The sequence below is a fragment of the Thunnus albacares genome, chromosome 5, assembly GCF_914725855.1.
Source record: "Thunnus albacares chromosome 5, fThuAlb1.1, whole genome shotgun sequence".
Lineage (NCBI taxonomy): Eukaryota > Metazoa > Chordata > Actinopteri > Scombriformes > Scombridae > Thunnus > Thunnus albacares.
In genome coordinates, this window is record NC_058110.1 from 1,893,109 (window position 1) to 1,909,239 (window position 16,131).

Below are 16,131 nucleotides of genomic sequence, written 5' to 3' on the forward strand. Positions count from 1 at the left end.
AATTCATGTATAAAAGTAAGCCTTAACCTCTATGTAGAGTTAGATTAGAGAGACTAAAGGAAGCCTTTGAAGTCAGACTGAAGAATTTCCATAGCAACGGAGCAGTGACTGGGACTCTTTGTTCCTCTCACTGTCAGCATACACACCCTGTGAATGAATGTTGTCGATACACCCAAGCACACACACTGCATCTTAAGTGTTGAAGTCTCCAGTGAGACATTTTGGTGACAGATTTATTGATGTCCAGGGACGCTGAGCTGCAAACTAAACATCCTTTTGGTACTAATATAGCAACGCAAGAGACAAGCTAAAAAAACAACCACAAAGAAAAAACCAATCAAAGAGCAAACGCTTGAGAGACCATGTTATGTAACAGAATGAACTTCAGCGAGTCTCAGCTACACAGAACCCCAGAAGTGTGCATGAGCCACCAAGATGCCAGTAAACAACGAAACAAGAAATGAAGATAAACAATCCAACTGCCATAAAAGCAGAATATTAATAGGGAATAACGAGCGCCCGGTGTGGCCTGTACAGTTGACTACTTGATGCCATCCTTGCTGAACACATTAATATTGATTGTGTCAGTCAGTGTGTGTCTGTTTCAGTGTGTCCTGTCCTGTGTGTGTCTAACAGAAAGCCTACTGTGGCCACTGTAGTGAAAGGATATGGGGGCTGGGCAGGCAGGGCTACAAGTGTATCAACTGCAAACTGCTGGTCCATAAGCGCTGTCACAGACTCATCCCTCAGACCTGCCAAAGGCTTATGGTGAGTATTTCATCACGTCCCGAGCAGCACACAGCAGTGCCAGCCTGTCCTATCCAACGCCAACACAGTCTCACAGCATTCTGGCAAACTCTGACATGAAGCCTACATTTTGTGGACACAAACGATGGGAATAATGCATCCCATCATCAGAGGAGTATTATGTGATAGTTGCACCAGTAGAACATACTGTATGCTGAACATGAGCATGATTTGAAAGTGTTCATTATGTCTCTTCATTTAAGTTTGAAGGGAAATAGAGAAAAGTGATTACAACTTGGGTCTTATTTTTGCCATTTATACCATCAACACTGGTTCCAGAAAGTGTAATGATTTTAACATCATTTAAGAGAGGTCATGTATTATCCATCATTTGGCGGATGGCTTTAAATACTACAATAACCAGGAGCCTTAGCTGCCGTAGCTATGAAGAAGAAGCCACTTAAAGGAAAGGTTCACAACTTTTCAGGTATCTTAAACCAGCAGTCAGGTGTCCATATGAGCAGTGACAGAGGTTTTCCTTGTTGTAATTATTCCTCCTGTTCATACTGGATATTAAAAGATCCTTCAAATGTGTTTTCAATGGAAGTGATGGAGGCCAAAATCCACAGTGTGTCCACACAGTCATTTAAAAGTCTCTGTGAAGCTGATATGAGGCTTCAGCAGTCTGAGTTAGTCAGTTTCCCTATTGAACTGCAGGTGGAAGTATAGTAACAAAAAGAGGAACTTTGGCACTAAAAAGACTGTAACGTTGAAAGATATCTACTTGATTTGACTCATTTGGACGCTGAAGCTTCATATTAGCTTCACATAAACTTTTACATAATTTTTTTGTCCTCCATCACTTCCATTGTAAGGTCATTATGAAGGGATCTTCTAATGGTCAGTATGAACAGGAGGAATGATTACAGCATAAAAACAGGTTTAATGTTCATTTGGGCTCCTGACTGTTATGATAAGACAGAGTCTGTCTGTTAAAATGCATCATTTTTGCACTTTGGAACAAAACAAATGGCGCTGGATTTGCTGAATTCATCCAAAATTAACCCAGAATCTGAAAATAAATTGATTTATCTCTGCAGATTATAATTCCATCTGCCATTAGTGTTGCATGTAACAGAATTCTAAGGTCCGGGATTGAATGTGTCTTGCTGAAATGCACTTTGGGAATTGTAGTTATTCAGTTGTAGATGTAGTTTTTATGTCTACAGGCTTGTACCTTCAACTATTTATCAAAGAACCAGATATTTTCTAATGCAGTTGTTCATCTTTTGAACTGATATTTCAAACTGTAGAGGTGCTCCAACTGTAACACATAACATTGTCTGTGGGGAAAAATGAATGGGACTTTTAGACTGGAACCATAGGTGCCCGAAATAGCTACGCCCACTTGGCAACACTATTGCTGAGATCTGGAAACACAACAACGTCACAGTCTGACAAGAGAAACACACACAAACAGTCAGACAAGCATGAAACATTAGCTTGTTCACAAGCTAATCAACCAGCCTATTGAGAGGTCAAAGTGAGTGCACCTGAAATGTTGGTAATAATCAGGTGCACTGTTGCACAACTACAGTAAGTACAGTAGGCCAGCACTGAAGCAGGAAGTTGGTCTGTAAACTGTGATGGATGTTTATAACAGATAGTTTGGGCTCATTTGACTGCACGCTTCCTGCCCTGTCGCTGTGTTCCCAGATCTTAGCAGTTAACTTGGTGAGTCAGTGTAGAGGTTAAAAACAGAGTAGCTAAAGCCAGTACTTCTGTTGGTAGACTGTGTACAAACATCTGCAGAGGTGTATTGTACTCCCTGTGCCACCTGCTTCACAAGCTCATGAGTATCAAATAACTATAATAAGATAAGATTCCTGTTGTTGATGTTGTTCCTTGGACATCATGCGTCCACTGAAACAGCTAAGGGAATGCTAAGGCTGCAGTTCAGAGACAGCTTGAAACACTCTGTAAAGTTTTAGAAGTGCTGTTGATAGACGGGAGACGCAAGCCTCTGATCAAGTGACAGTAGAGAAATAAAATATCTCAGAAGAAATGAGCAAACAAGAAGCCAGGAAAACAAATACTGCTGGCACCTTCTCACAATCCATGAGTCCTGCTCTCACCTGCAATCATTAGAGACAGTGTTGTTATTACTGACAGAACTGATGACCACAACACAAATATAAGACCTGAGTTGTAATTAACTGGATTCATCAAAAAAATCAAACCTAGAAATAGAATCTAGGTTCTGTTCTTACGTTTTAAATGTCAGACTGACTGTTTGAAGACATCTTCAGGTAAGACTTCAATGAAGAGAAATTAATTGATCTCACTCTCTGCACACAAGAAACATTACCTTTCAGCACATGCACACCTTTTCAGACTAGAATATTAAAATCCTCACACTGCACAGTATGCTGTTCTTTTTTTGACAGAAAACTAGTGAGCACTTAAATATGATCATACAGTTTAACCTCAGCCTCAATCTCAGTACCTCTCTGACCCTTATCTTATAGCTGCTGGCAGCATACATACATACAAACCTCTGACCAAATACAGAGATCCAAAATTCAGCCTCTGAGGCCTAAAACTCTGACTAAAAAATCAATGTAGTCTGTACACTGTTTGCTCTTGTACTGAGCTAACTGTCCCCCATCAGCAGTGGGAAATCACTTCTTTGTCACAGCTTCAACTCTGTATCTTCAGTGTGAGATAAGTGACTTTGAGGCCTGATAAGATGAAATGATCAAATGCATTTCCATAGTGTCTGAGTAACATGCTCTCTGTACGTTGCTGAGAACACCTCTCTAAATACAGACATCTTCCTCTCAGTCCTTGGCAACATGATTCATCACACATTCTTCCAGAAGTGTCAAACTATGAGTGGCTACTGTGGATATCAGTGGAGATCAGTCCGGGGATATTTAGGTGGATTTTTGAATTTCTTTGTTCAGGATCCAGTCATGCCATCACAGGAGCCCCCTTCAGATGCAAAGAGCGAAGAGGTGGACCTTCCACCAGATGACACAGAAGACACAGATGGGAGTAAGTAACATGGAAACCTTCTTAATAAGTTAAGACAACTGTAAATGGAAGTGTGAGCTGTTTGCACTGCTTTGAGATAAAAGACAAAAAGAGCAACTCTGAGTCAGTTAACTGTAAATGTAACAGATGAGCAGTTTAATAAAGAATAGGCCACTCAGAACAATGCTATTATCAGGATACAGTACATGAACATAATTCATGCATAATTTTATGGCTGTCCAGTTAGACCAAAATGAAAAACTGTTTTATACCCATTTGTTTTAGACGTTGTTTCATATCCATTAGAAACAGTCCTTTGGGGTTCTGCTGTGTGCATTTGAAAGATGGAGGCACCTCAGAGTGCTTATAGACTTGATTTGAACAGTTTGCACACATAGACAAAAAAACTGCAACTCAAGTGTTGCTCATTGTTGAATTGGTGAACAAAAAGTCAGGTGGAAGTAAACAGAACAGTGGAGAGAAAATAGAGAGAAGCATCGGGAGCTATTGTGTTTGACTAGCACTAGCTCATCTAGGTGTTAGCGGTTAGCTTGCTAGCTACAGCAGTTCACCAAATAGTCCTGCTAGTAGTCACTACATTCATCAAACTTCTGGCCCCGCTTACTGTGCGTGGATGAGCAAATGTCACTTTGTGGTGTTACTGCAGCTTTAAAGAGAGGACACTCTGGCTCATCTCAAGGTGTAGTCCTTCAATTCTGAAATTAATACCACAAAGTATCTCAGAGTATCTCTCTTTGCACAGTGTAAATATAACGAATCAGGAGGTTACCATGCGTGTGTCCAAAATTCATACTGCACACTAATTCTATGCAGATTTTGAATATGTTATGTGGTCACACTGGAAAAATAACAAAATACTGAAAACAGTCAATATTCCTACTAAAAACAGTTGATTTTGAATGTGGTGTTGATGGACACCTTTCTACCACAATGAAAAGCACAAAGGAAACAGAAGATCTGCTCACAGCTGGAAAAGCTGATAAAATAATAGTGGATGGTGGTAAAGCAACTCCAGGAGAACCTCAGGGAACAAAACCATCTAGTACGTTCTGCTGTGGCTTTGTGGAGCGTTCTCAAGTTACAGCTGGATTGACATGAAGCATCTCCTGTTCTTGCATTTTCTCTTAATACTGTATACTACATACTGTGTTCAGGTAATATGGTGAAGTGGGACGCAGCATAACGTTGTATTGTTGAGTTCTATATATCTATATTCAGCCCCCATTGTTCATATATCAAGCTAACCTAACCCTAAATTGCCTCTTGTGGATACATAGCATGCATACATGCATATATGCATATATGCATGTATGCATGCATTTATAAACTTCTCTAACATGGCTTTGTCAAATCCACAACCTGCTCCTTAATTTTTCAAGCAGTGCAGCAGTGAAACTCACATGACAGCATCAAAAACACAAACATACATCAGTTAACAAAGCTCCCATGAGTTTAAATGAGCAATTAATAAATAATCATAAAAAATAAGGCTGTGAATTGATCTACAGAGAAGTACTATGTAAATGTTCCTTTGTTGTATGTTGAAGATGCCATTTGTACTGTATATTACATGTACTGTACAGTACACTGTATAAACACAAGTACAGTAGTTACCAGAAGTGGTTCCCACAGCTCTTGCTGCAACTCTAGGAGTCCCCAGACACATGAATTATAATAATATAGTATAACGACTACTTTGTTAAGAGGATTCACTGTAGTCCCTGGTAGCTTCACCTCACACTCACTATCATCAGTCACTGTATGTAAGTCTAAAAACACCACTGCTCTCTGATGGGTCCATAGAACAGAGTCTTAAATCCTGTTAAAAGGAGGCAGTGGAGTAATGTGGGGTTCTGTTTGGGGATCCCTGATAAGAGAACCCCCTGTGGATTGACCTAGTTTGGTACAGTATATCCTGTGACTGGCTGGACTTGATTCTCTGTACTTTACCTCCCTCTACTGGCCCAAAAAAACCCAACATGTTAAAGTGTAGACTCAATTCAGTCACATTGGACATTAACTCAGTGACTCTCTGTATTTGTTTCCTGCAGTACCTTTTTTAGCACACAACTGTACAGTGGACAAAACAGAAGATGCAGATGCAGAGGTGAGAAGGACTGAATTTACTTTCTCAGTCATTACATTTTCTTCTGTTTAAAAATATTTAGTAAGTCATGTTATTTAATCATTCTTCTACTAACTAAAACTATAACTATACATTGAGGTATTTGGAGTGTCACATTATTCTAACTCTACCCGACTCCAGGATATCAAGGCAGTAGTGGATGGCATCGATGGCATTAAGCTGTCTCAGGGTCTGGCACTGGGGCTGGGTGACTTCGACCTGATCCGAGTGATCGGGCGTGGCAGCTACGCCAAGGTTCTGCTGGTTCGGCTAAAGAAGAACGAGCAGGTTTACGCCATGAAGGTGGTGAAGAAGGAGCTGGTTCATGATGATGAGGTGAGGATCCGAGTATACCTGGGATGTCAAGATGTGACAAAGAAGCAGCAGATATTTGACTCTCAGTATGCTAGTTACCTCTATTCTAATAACCAAAAATAACAAGGTATCTTGACGGAGTGGTTGCTGTTTGTTTCTAAGTCATTGTATGTTGACAGCGTGCTTCTAATGCATGTTTGAACGCAGAATTCACAGCAACAGTACTTGTAGCTTGGCTCCTTATACTAGCCATCCTTCCAGATGTAAATCCCTTTTTAACATGGACACATATAGTTTGTGTCGGCGTTATAAACATGGTTGTGAAGGCATCGGGTGTAAACATTTGCAACATGGCATGTACAATCGTAATTCTGGTTTATTACAATTTAGGTCCTATTTCCATAGTATTTGGCCATCATGTCTATCAGTTTTGATAACATTGTACTCACTGAGTTGACTGATGGGATGTGGGAACATGGTGACAACGCTACAATGAAGTCCAGTACAGGTTGTAACAATTTATCCAGATCATCTAAAACACTTTGTTTAAACAGTAGGTGAGTGCACACAAAATGCCAGTAATAATCCCTCATCCTACTAACAGCTGATCAAAGTTTATCCTGGATAAAGGTTTGGGTAATATTTTCATCCTTGCTTTTTCTTTTCTGAATAAGTTTGTCTAACCTGTGGGTTTGTTTCCAACCTCACTGATTGTCTGACTGCTTGTGTTTGTTGCCCCATCAACCTTCTTTTTAATGATCACTGTGTTCCCAAATGATATTATTACTGATAGAAATTATGGCAAAATCTACAAAGGTAGAACTCAAAGTCATCTTTTCATCCTGGTGCTTTTTTGTCCAGAAATGGATTCCTAAAGAAGAGATTGCAAATGTTATGTTTGGCCTCAGGTATTTATGCACCTGTTTATTTCTGCACATCTAACACAGTCTCTTTGAGAGCAAGGGGCTTCCACTTTTTATTTTCGGATTACCTAGAAATACAGTAGATAGAGGACAAGGTGACAACACTGCATAGGGTCGCTTTTGCAGAGTGGAGTTGTGTCAGCACACACTGGTAACATATGATACATGTCAAAACAGTTTTCTTTTTAAGCTCATACACAGGTGACATCAGCATGTTCCACTGTCCTGTTTCCCTGCGTCAACACGCTCCAGAAAAGCAGCAGTTTAATCACACTTGCTGCCTGTAAGTGTCATATCCCAGCTACTGTACCATGATTATGTCTTTTGTCTGATCGGCACCTCCATTGAGTGCTATATGGATGTCAAATGACGAGATGCTGTGAGTCGCAGCCAGTGTGTGTTATGTACTTCAGGGTGGAACTCGTAGAAGGCACAGAAGAAGATGGTATGTAAATCCTGTGCACAGATCCAAGATAGATGAAGGTGAACGTAGTCTATGAGCGAAGCAAATGTATTCCATAGCTGAGGAGGTGAATTTTAAATGCATATGATTTTTCATATGAGTCCTTGTTCTTGGACTTAGAGGACTGCTGTTTCCTACATCTGTTTAATTGCTCTGTAGTTGGCTAGAATGAAAAGCAGCAGAGCTTTGGGTCCCTGGGGGGCAGGGATCGGGAAGTACTGGACTATGTAACAAGTGTAAGAGCAGTAATCAGTGTGAAAAAGAAAGACCGAAGGATAATGTATGGGATAAAAGTTTCAGACATAAGGATAATTTCAAAGCAAGAACGAGTGAAAGGGAGTGAACAAGACTGAGTCAGAGACTGGTGGTGGAGCTTCTGAAAAGAATGAGGAAAAAAAAAGAATCGGACAAAGGAGGAAGAAGAGGGAGAGGGGGTGGAAACAGCACCAAAGTGGCAGAGAGCACATGAATTGGAAAAATGTCTTAGGAGGAAGCAGGAATGAGTGAGTGGGTGACTCATAGGAAGAGGGGGAAGAGGAGAGGGAAGATGAAACATATTTTTTGCAGTGATGTATCGCCAGATGAACATGACGTGAAATTCATTTCAAAAAGGAAAAGTCTGCATAATGCTCCTAAAGCAAGAAATATGCAGACATACACATAATTGACATTCATTTTTTTATTATTTAAGAGAATGTAGCAGGCAGAATACGGTGTTTCCTTATTTCCAAGGATTATGACACATTTTTTCAGGAGTGTACATGAAAAGGAACAATTACAGTACTTCCATATTCAGCTTCTTAAAGGCAACATTTATGCAAATTACAGAAAATCATTTTTTCACATACAGTACCTGTGGTGGTGTCTAGTCATGCTGATTATTTTGGTTTTATTTGTCCAGATTTTAATATATCTGTCTGTGTGTGTCTACGTTCTTCCAAAGAAATAATCCCATGAAACCTATTGACAGTGTGTTCTGTGGATTAAGAGATGTTGAATTTTTTCAAATGTTGTTTTTCACTGGTGAACAGCAATGCTATGTCCTGCTGATGGCCACAAGATGGAGCTATTGCTCAGCTGACGTCTCCTTCAACACAAACCCCACCAGGCTGATGTAGCCACATAAAGCATCACTGTCCAGAGCTACTGCATCATCCAACATCTGCACAACTAATTCAATCATGTTGCAGGCCTCATGCGCTCCGTTTCCATCATCAATTTTTTAATATTTTTTTCTCTTCCACACATGAACACCTCATACTTACATCCAGTGTTTAAATCCAGATATTCTTGGACATCTAAAGCAATTTGACTCTGTGACAAAGAGGCAGTTTTGCTGTAATGAAGAGAACCTAAAGATATCATCAAGTCCTCTCGATGTTTTTATTGGACAAACCTTTTTCATTTATTCATGGCCCTATTGATGCACATTAGTTGAATTATTCATCTCTTCAGTAGTGTAATGCCTGACATCAAAGGAGGGTATTAAGAGCTTTGCACAGACAGACTACAAACTACTAAAGTAGCTGAAATGACCAATAGGAGATGTGTTAGGATGGCATATTCTGCATAATTATAAATTCCTCAAGTAATAATGAGTTGACCAGAAGGAATTTACTATCATGTGCACTCTATGGGGTCTCTGTTGTTATGTTATAAATTACCCATACGGTGTCGTAGCACAGCATGGAGAGCTGAAATTTAGACACACTCTATTGTAACTCACATAAAACATTAACTATCATCAACTTAATGATACTGTAAATCAGCATAAAACATCCTTGCCTCAGGCGAAACACTCATAGCTTTCTATAACTGAAGTATGAACAATTAAAAGCACAGATGACTGATAACAATACAGTGTGAGTACTCCAGAGATTAGATCTGTTATTAAATTGTTGGAAGGGGTCCCGCTTTGCTCACAGTCTGTGATTTAAAGGAACAGGGTATATTTATTCAGCTGCTATTGCAATTCTGAGACACTTGTACTTTACTTGAATATTTCCATTTTATACTACTGTATAAAAATTCAGCATTATGTATGTGTTGGATTGTCCATAAATATATCATATTTTAATATTTTTTAAGAGAGCAGTCACACTTTTTCAGTCGAAGGAAAAAGATGTATCCTTACCTTTCAAATTCAGATTTAATGACCTATTGTGAGCATATAAAATGTGATGCATTGTACTATCCAACAGTGTCGCATAAAGTTGCTTCTAATGCTGCTCAGTGATAATAATACAAGTATTTAATATATACTAATGTAACAGACAGAGGCCAGTCTGCATAATGACGACTTTAACTTTCATACATTTACCTAAAGTTCCCCACCAGACATGTTTTAAGACATATAACAATATTTTCCACATCACACCTGTGTACGTTTCATACTGGACCAGAATCTGCTTCCAAAATAGTTGTGATGTCACAAATCATGCTTGTAGGCCCGCCCCTTAAAATCAGACTTTCAATGAGCTCAGAGAAACTTTCCACTTTCAGCAGATGATGTGAAAACAAACTCTGCACATCCATCATTCTGCTCAGAGAAGAAGAACAACATCCAACTGTAGGAACAAGAAGAAAAACAGATTTTTGAGTGGAGAGAGACTTTTTTAAAAAAAAAAGGATCTAAATACTTTTTCCACCACTGCTGACAGTAAACAACGTTGCTGCAGTCACGTTCATAGTTCACATTTTCACAATCTGACAACAGCAATTTATGAAACCTTATATCTTTAAAGCCATCAAGACCTAGATTGTGCCTGATTGTGCCAGAGATTTTTACCCTCAATACACACCTAGTGATGCTATGTTTGATTCAATGTTTATGGCAACTAGTTCCAACCACACCCCAAAAATCAAGGAAGTAATTGTCCTGCTGTGACGTTTTAAAGGTGTGATCACTGTCTGCTGAGGGACTTGAGAAGTGTGCCAAGTAGCTGTCTGTCCCTAAACGTAGATGAAAATGAAGTTTCTCTATTTTAAACCAGTCATCTGGTATGCAGAATTATGACATTTGACAAGAATGAAACATTTGTGAATTCAGGGTGTGTGTGTTTTTTAAGCCAGATAAAGGTGTCTAAATGTGCCTTTAGACCATGTTTAACACCTGGCCATACCTGTCCCTGGGTGAAGAGCCATCATAGCCTTCTCCTGGCTGATTCCTACTGCCTCATTGGTGTCTTTGTAGTCTAGGCGACATGAATTATACAGATATGGATAAGGGTGCAACACTTTCGAATATGTTCCTTGTTGCACTCGATTGCGTGAACGATAAAGAAAAGAAAGCTTGAGAGACAATAATTCCAAACTGTTTTGGAAAGGTGCAAAAAACCATCAGGACAAGGTTTAGAACCAAGTTCATATGAAGCCTACTGAGGCCTTAACTCTGTCAGTTGTTTTCACTTTGTCTTTTAATGACATCTCAGGTTATAATGTGATATTAGAGCACTGTCTCAATATATTTGTCTAAGCTTTTGGAAAATAAAATGCATTGTCAAAATGTGGATTGAACAAATGTGGATTTGGTTCTGTTTTGCTCAGCGTTGTCTATCTACATTTCTGACACTTCTAACTCATAAGGCAATATACAAACTCTCAAAAGATTATGTTTGGCCTTCATTTGGGTCAATGACTAACTGGTGGATAGTTTTCAAGACAGGCTTGGCTTGCTGCCTAGTTATCTTTTTACACTCCATCCAAGGTCCACTCCCTTAACCAGGCCAGTCCAAGGAACAAAACAGAGTAATCCTGAGTGTGAGGACTGTGCTCCAGATAGATTTAAATCTATAACATGGTGTATCTCCATCTGTCTGTTTAACCACAAAGAAACTATTGATCAGACAAATTGATTGTCACTACATTATCTTTCCTTCATGCCATCTCTGTCTCTGTCTGTCTCTCCTCATCTCTCCAGGATATTGACTGGGTGCAGACAGAGAAACATGTGTTCGAGCAGGCGTCCACCAATCCATTCTTAGTAGGCCTCCACTCCTGTTTCCAGACAGAAAGTCGGTAAGAGCATGATAAGGCTGACACCTTTTGAAGAGCTCATGCTGTATTTATAGCCAATACATGTCAGTTACAGCTCTGTAATACAGTTCACAGTAGCTGACAGTTCACACTGAAGTGAAATGTTACTCCCTGAGGAATGTCTTTTCATTGATGAAGGATAAGGTTGCTGTTCTTTTATCTTTTCATAATTATCAACAAATCTCAAGAAAAGACCAAAACATATAATGAAGTTAACCTATTAGATAAATAAGTATTGTACCTAAAAACTTCAGGTGTAAAAGTTATCTATGACTCTCAAGATGCATTTCAGCTAAAAACATCCAATCACTGAGCTTAAGGTTCTGTTGTGTACGCCGCTGACTGATGACTAATTTTACCGTCTGCAAGAGTTCTGACTTCTTCTCCATAGCAACAGCAGCTGAGGCTCATGGGTATTGTAGTATTTTTAGCTGTCCGCCATGCCAAAATGATTAACATAATAAACATGATTACTCAGAAACAAAGTTGAAATAAGTGAAACTGGTGGTCATAATATAAACCTATTGGATCGTTACATTATCTGGGAGAGTCCCCAAAAGTAATATTGAGGATATTGTTTAAAGAAAAATGGGAATATTGAATAGCTAAAAACACTTTCAGGACTTAGGAACTCTATTATTGAGAAAGAAAGACTCTGCACACTTTGGTCCAGTACAAGTATTTCATAATGAAGCTAAAGTTTTGGTCATTAGACCATCATCAGCACAAATGTTATAATGAAAAAAGCTTTTTAATGCAAGTACACACAGGAACTACAGTTCACACTAGGCCCAAATTCATAGGAAGCTCCACAGACAGCATAGTATCACAAATACTGAGGTTCTCTACATCTTTCATATGAACATTATGCTTCAGAGGTTTACTGATGTGTTTAGGGGTCATAGGTGTTGCTCCTCATGTTTGTGCCATATTTGCTTCCCTTGTATTACTTCTGATACTTCTCAGTATTTCCATTGTTTTGATTTCCTGATTGTTTTCTGTACTGATTCATCGTCAGTTTGTGATACAGGTATGTTGTATCTATGCAGCTTCTCATGTATCTGGACCTCAGGAAACAACTATGAACTGCATTTCCCATGTGGTCTTGCCCTAATGAGGGTCTAGTGACTGAAAGCAGTTGGGCAAAGTGTTCAGAGCTTTCCTTCTTCCATATTTGATGTTTTTGGTTCTCTTGCAGCTTGTACTTATGTTCTTAAAACTGGGTAACGTAGTCCTTCATCACAATGAACATAGCAAGTGCAGTTTATTCCTCTGTGCATGTAAACACTTAGTGTGCTTGGAAATTTCTCCATGAGATGAAAATGCAATTATGGAGTTTCAGAAAAAACTGCACTGCCAATGTTCATTTAAATGAAACAAAAGGTATGTGTCAGTCCAATAGAACGGCTCTTTCATGTCTTTTTAACATCTCGTCTTTGGATGTCTTTGTCTGTGGTTCAGAGGCATAAACTATATCAGGCTACAAAGACAATACTTGTTAGTATCAGTTCATTGTTGGTCTTTGGTCTTAGATGATATCAGCCTTTGTTTCCCAGAAATACTAATTCAGTAGCTTTCAACAGGCACTTATGAGTCAACAGGTATTCAAAGATATAGAACACACCTTCTCTAGAAGCAGATTGATTTAAATCAAAATGACGTAGTGCATGTACTCTTTTATTGCCGATATACTCATGATATTTCATAAAGATCTGAAGTCTTGTTCACCTGCAGGACATGTCATTATGTATCTATTATGTATGTATTATCTTATTATTTTTCACATTTTTTAAAAACTATCTAGTCATAACCTTTTTTTGGTAACACTTTAAGTCGCCCTGTTTAGCATTTATAAGCAGTATACAAACATCAAGAAATGGTTTACAACACACTATAACGCAGATATAAGGACATTTTTAAGTGGTTATTAATCTACAGCATTTGTCAGCAATTACATATTATTGCAGCTGGAGGGGCTATAGTATATAGTATACTGCAGATATGAACCACTTATTAAATGTTTGTATGCAGCTTATAAATGCTAGATTAGTAAAGTGTTACTATATCAGTGATATACTGATGAATTTTCCCATCATGCTCTGGTTTCCAGGTTATTCCTGGTGATTGAATATGTGAACGGCGGGGACTTGATGTTTCATATGCAGCGACAACGGAAGCTCCCTGAAGAACATGCAAGGTAAACATCCAGATGTTACAACACCTGTTTACATACATGGTTTTTAAATACTTAATTCCCAGTCCAGAGTTTAAACATCTGTATTTAGATATAGTAAATAGTCTGAGGTGTGTTACTTCCATATGAACTCACATCAAAGGAACTATAGTACAGGTTGCATTTCTAAACAAATATCACTGTCAGAGCTTTTATCTCACACTGTTGGTACTGTTGTGATTCTTCCATTGACCTATACAGACTGTACAGTGTATTACAAAATGTCAGGGACAAGGCGAGGCACTGCAGCGAGCAGGCCTCCAGGAATAGGCTGCATGATGAGTGGATGACACAGAAGTGGGTGAATGTGATTGGATTTTGGTTAAGCTGACATGGCACAGTCACCATCTACACAGGGAACACACTTATGCAACTGACAACTATTTTGGGGTGGACTGATTGAACCTCCTCCAGATGATGGTATCATGTGAAGTACAGGGTGTGTGTAGTTTCTGTCTTTTGCTTAAAACAAAAAACATCAGTCACATAAAGCATCTTGTTTTGTGGTTCGGGACAGCTGGAGTGTGTGCGCTTGGTTGAAGATTCTTTTATTTGCACCTTCTTTGTACTCAGACTCAATCTAAAATGTTCCTCAATAGCGTACTTCTTCTTCTAAGTACTTCTTACAAACGTATGCTTAATGGCATGCTTTAGCAGCTCTTCGTGGACGTGGCAACGCTGCCAAATTCTAACTTAACATTTTTTTTTCCCCCCTCTGAAAAATATAATGAGCACACATAATTCATTTTGCCTGTCTACTTGCAGGGCACTCCAACTGCGGCTCTGATAAATGCTGGATCAAAGGCTGGGTAATTTAGAGAGGCACCGTTGGGCCCCTATCGGCCCCTGCAATCTGTATTCTGGAGACAGTGGCTGTACATATGCAAAGCAGCATGTTAATCACTCATAATGATTGTACATATTCATGAGCAGCGCTCTTAGAGAGCCCTGCTGCATTCCCCCGCGCCGTGGGGGAGGCGGGCCGGTGGGCGATGGATGGTGCTGCTGATAGGATGCAGCTTCTATCAGTCTAGATGCCAGCTATGAAACAACGGTGTACAATCGAGGTTGTCACAGTGAAAGCGTGGGGGAGCGATGTGGGATTTGTGATTTCTCTGTCAAACAGTCTTTCCCTCAGTGTTTGACAATCAGGGATTTACAGCAGGCAGACAGAGAAAGGCTCGTCAGTCTTAATGAAGGCTTATCTCCCAGATACAGAGAACACACTACCTACACATAGAGAGGAAACATGCTACTGACTCACCAAAGATGCACACCGAGTACATCTAATCATTTCAGGAGTCAAGCAGAAACTGTTTGCTATAAATATGTCAATATGCTCATCATGATGAGAATAATCTTATTTATATACATAGACTTAGTATGGTCCCTTATACTACAGAACTCGTAATCAGTGAGATATAATGGACTATGCTGCATGTGTATTGTGCATTTTTGTATTTCACCAGTTTGATCACATGGATTAAACCAAATACACGATTTAGGCTTGGAGCAATGACCTGGAACCACAGTGATGCTGATATTTCAGGTTAAAGGTTTTAACCCTACGTGCAGTCACTTGCATCTGAACACACACCGCAAACTGCAAATCAAAGTGTCAACCGCACTTGACTTCCAGGAAGGGTCTAACGAAAGACGCTACTGGTTGTGCAGGATCCAGCTTTTTTTGGAGTGTGACCCAAGATATCCCTGACCATGCTGTTTTTGTAATCTGTCTCTTGCAAACAGCCTCATTTGATTAAAAGACAATACTAATTTGTTGGAGTACCCCTTTAAGACACTTTAGCGGCCCCTAGAGGCTGCAGTTTTCATCATACCAGTCAACCGGAAAGTGTTGGACGGAACACATTACCAGTATCTTGGTAGCCTATTAGATAATAAGATATCTTGTTATTGTTTTGAGGGAAACATTAGAGGAAAGCTCGTGGAGCGTCGAAAACAGAGAGTGAATGTGAACTACAATTTCACAGCAATCTGCCTATTCTCTTGGTTGGACACACCAATCTCTAGATTTCTCTGCTTTTTCCCTTCAGATTTTATGCTGCTGAAATCTGTATTGCTCTGAACTTCCTGCATGAAAAAGGAATCATCTACCGCGACCTGAAGCTGGACAATGTTCTCTTGGACCACGAGGGACACATCAAGCTCACAGACTATGGCATGTGCAAGGTAAGAGAGCTATTGATTTTTTTCAGTAGACTGTATGGACGGC

At 39.5% G+C, this 16,131-nt stretch overlaps 1 protein-coding gene across 3 annotated transcripts in view; it reads left to right on the forward strand.

Annotated features, from left to right (window-relative positions):
• Window positions 1-16,131, forward strand: part of prkcz (protein kinase C, zeta) — a 146,530-nt gene that overhangs the window by 80,705 nt on the left and 49,694 nt on the right. For all 3 annotated transcript variants that reach the window (XR_006403425.1, XM_044351409.1, XM_044351410.1), the window contains 7 exons: window positions 637-768; window positions 3,714-3,804; window positions 5,856-5,911; window positions 6,071-6,265; window positions 11,550-11,647; window positions 13,776-13,862; window positions 15,953-16,088. Coding sequence is in view for 2 of the 3 variants with exons in the window: in XM_044351409.1 (XP_044207344.1) it covers window positions 637-768; window positions 3,714-3,804; window positions 5,856-5,911; window positions 6,071-6,265; window positions 11,550-11,647; window positions 13,776-13,862; window positions 15,953-16,088 (795 nt within the window). In the remaining variant the exon portion in view is untranslated. The remainder of the gene's footprint in view (window positions 1-636; window positions 769-3,713; window positions 3,805-5,855; window positions 5,912-6,070; window positions 6,266-11,549; window positions 11,648-13,775; window positions 13,863-15,952; window positions 16,089-16,131) is intronic.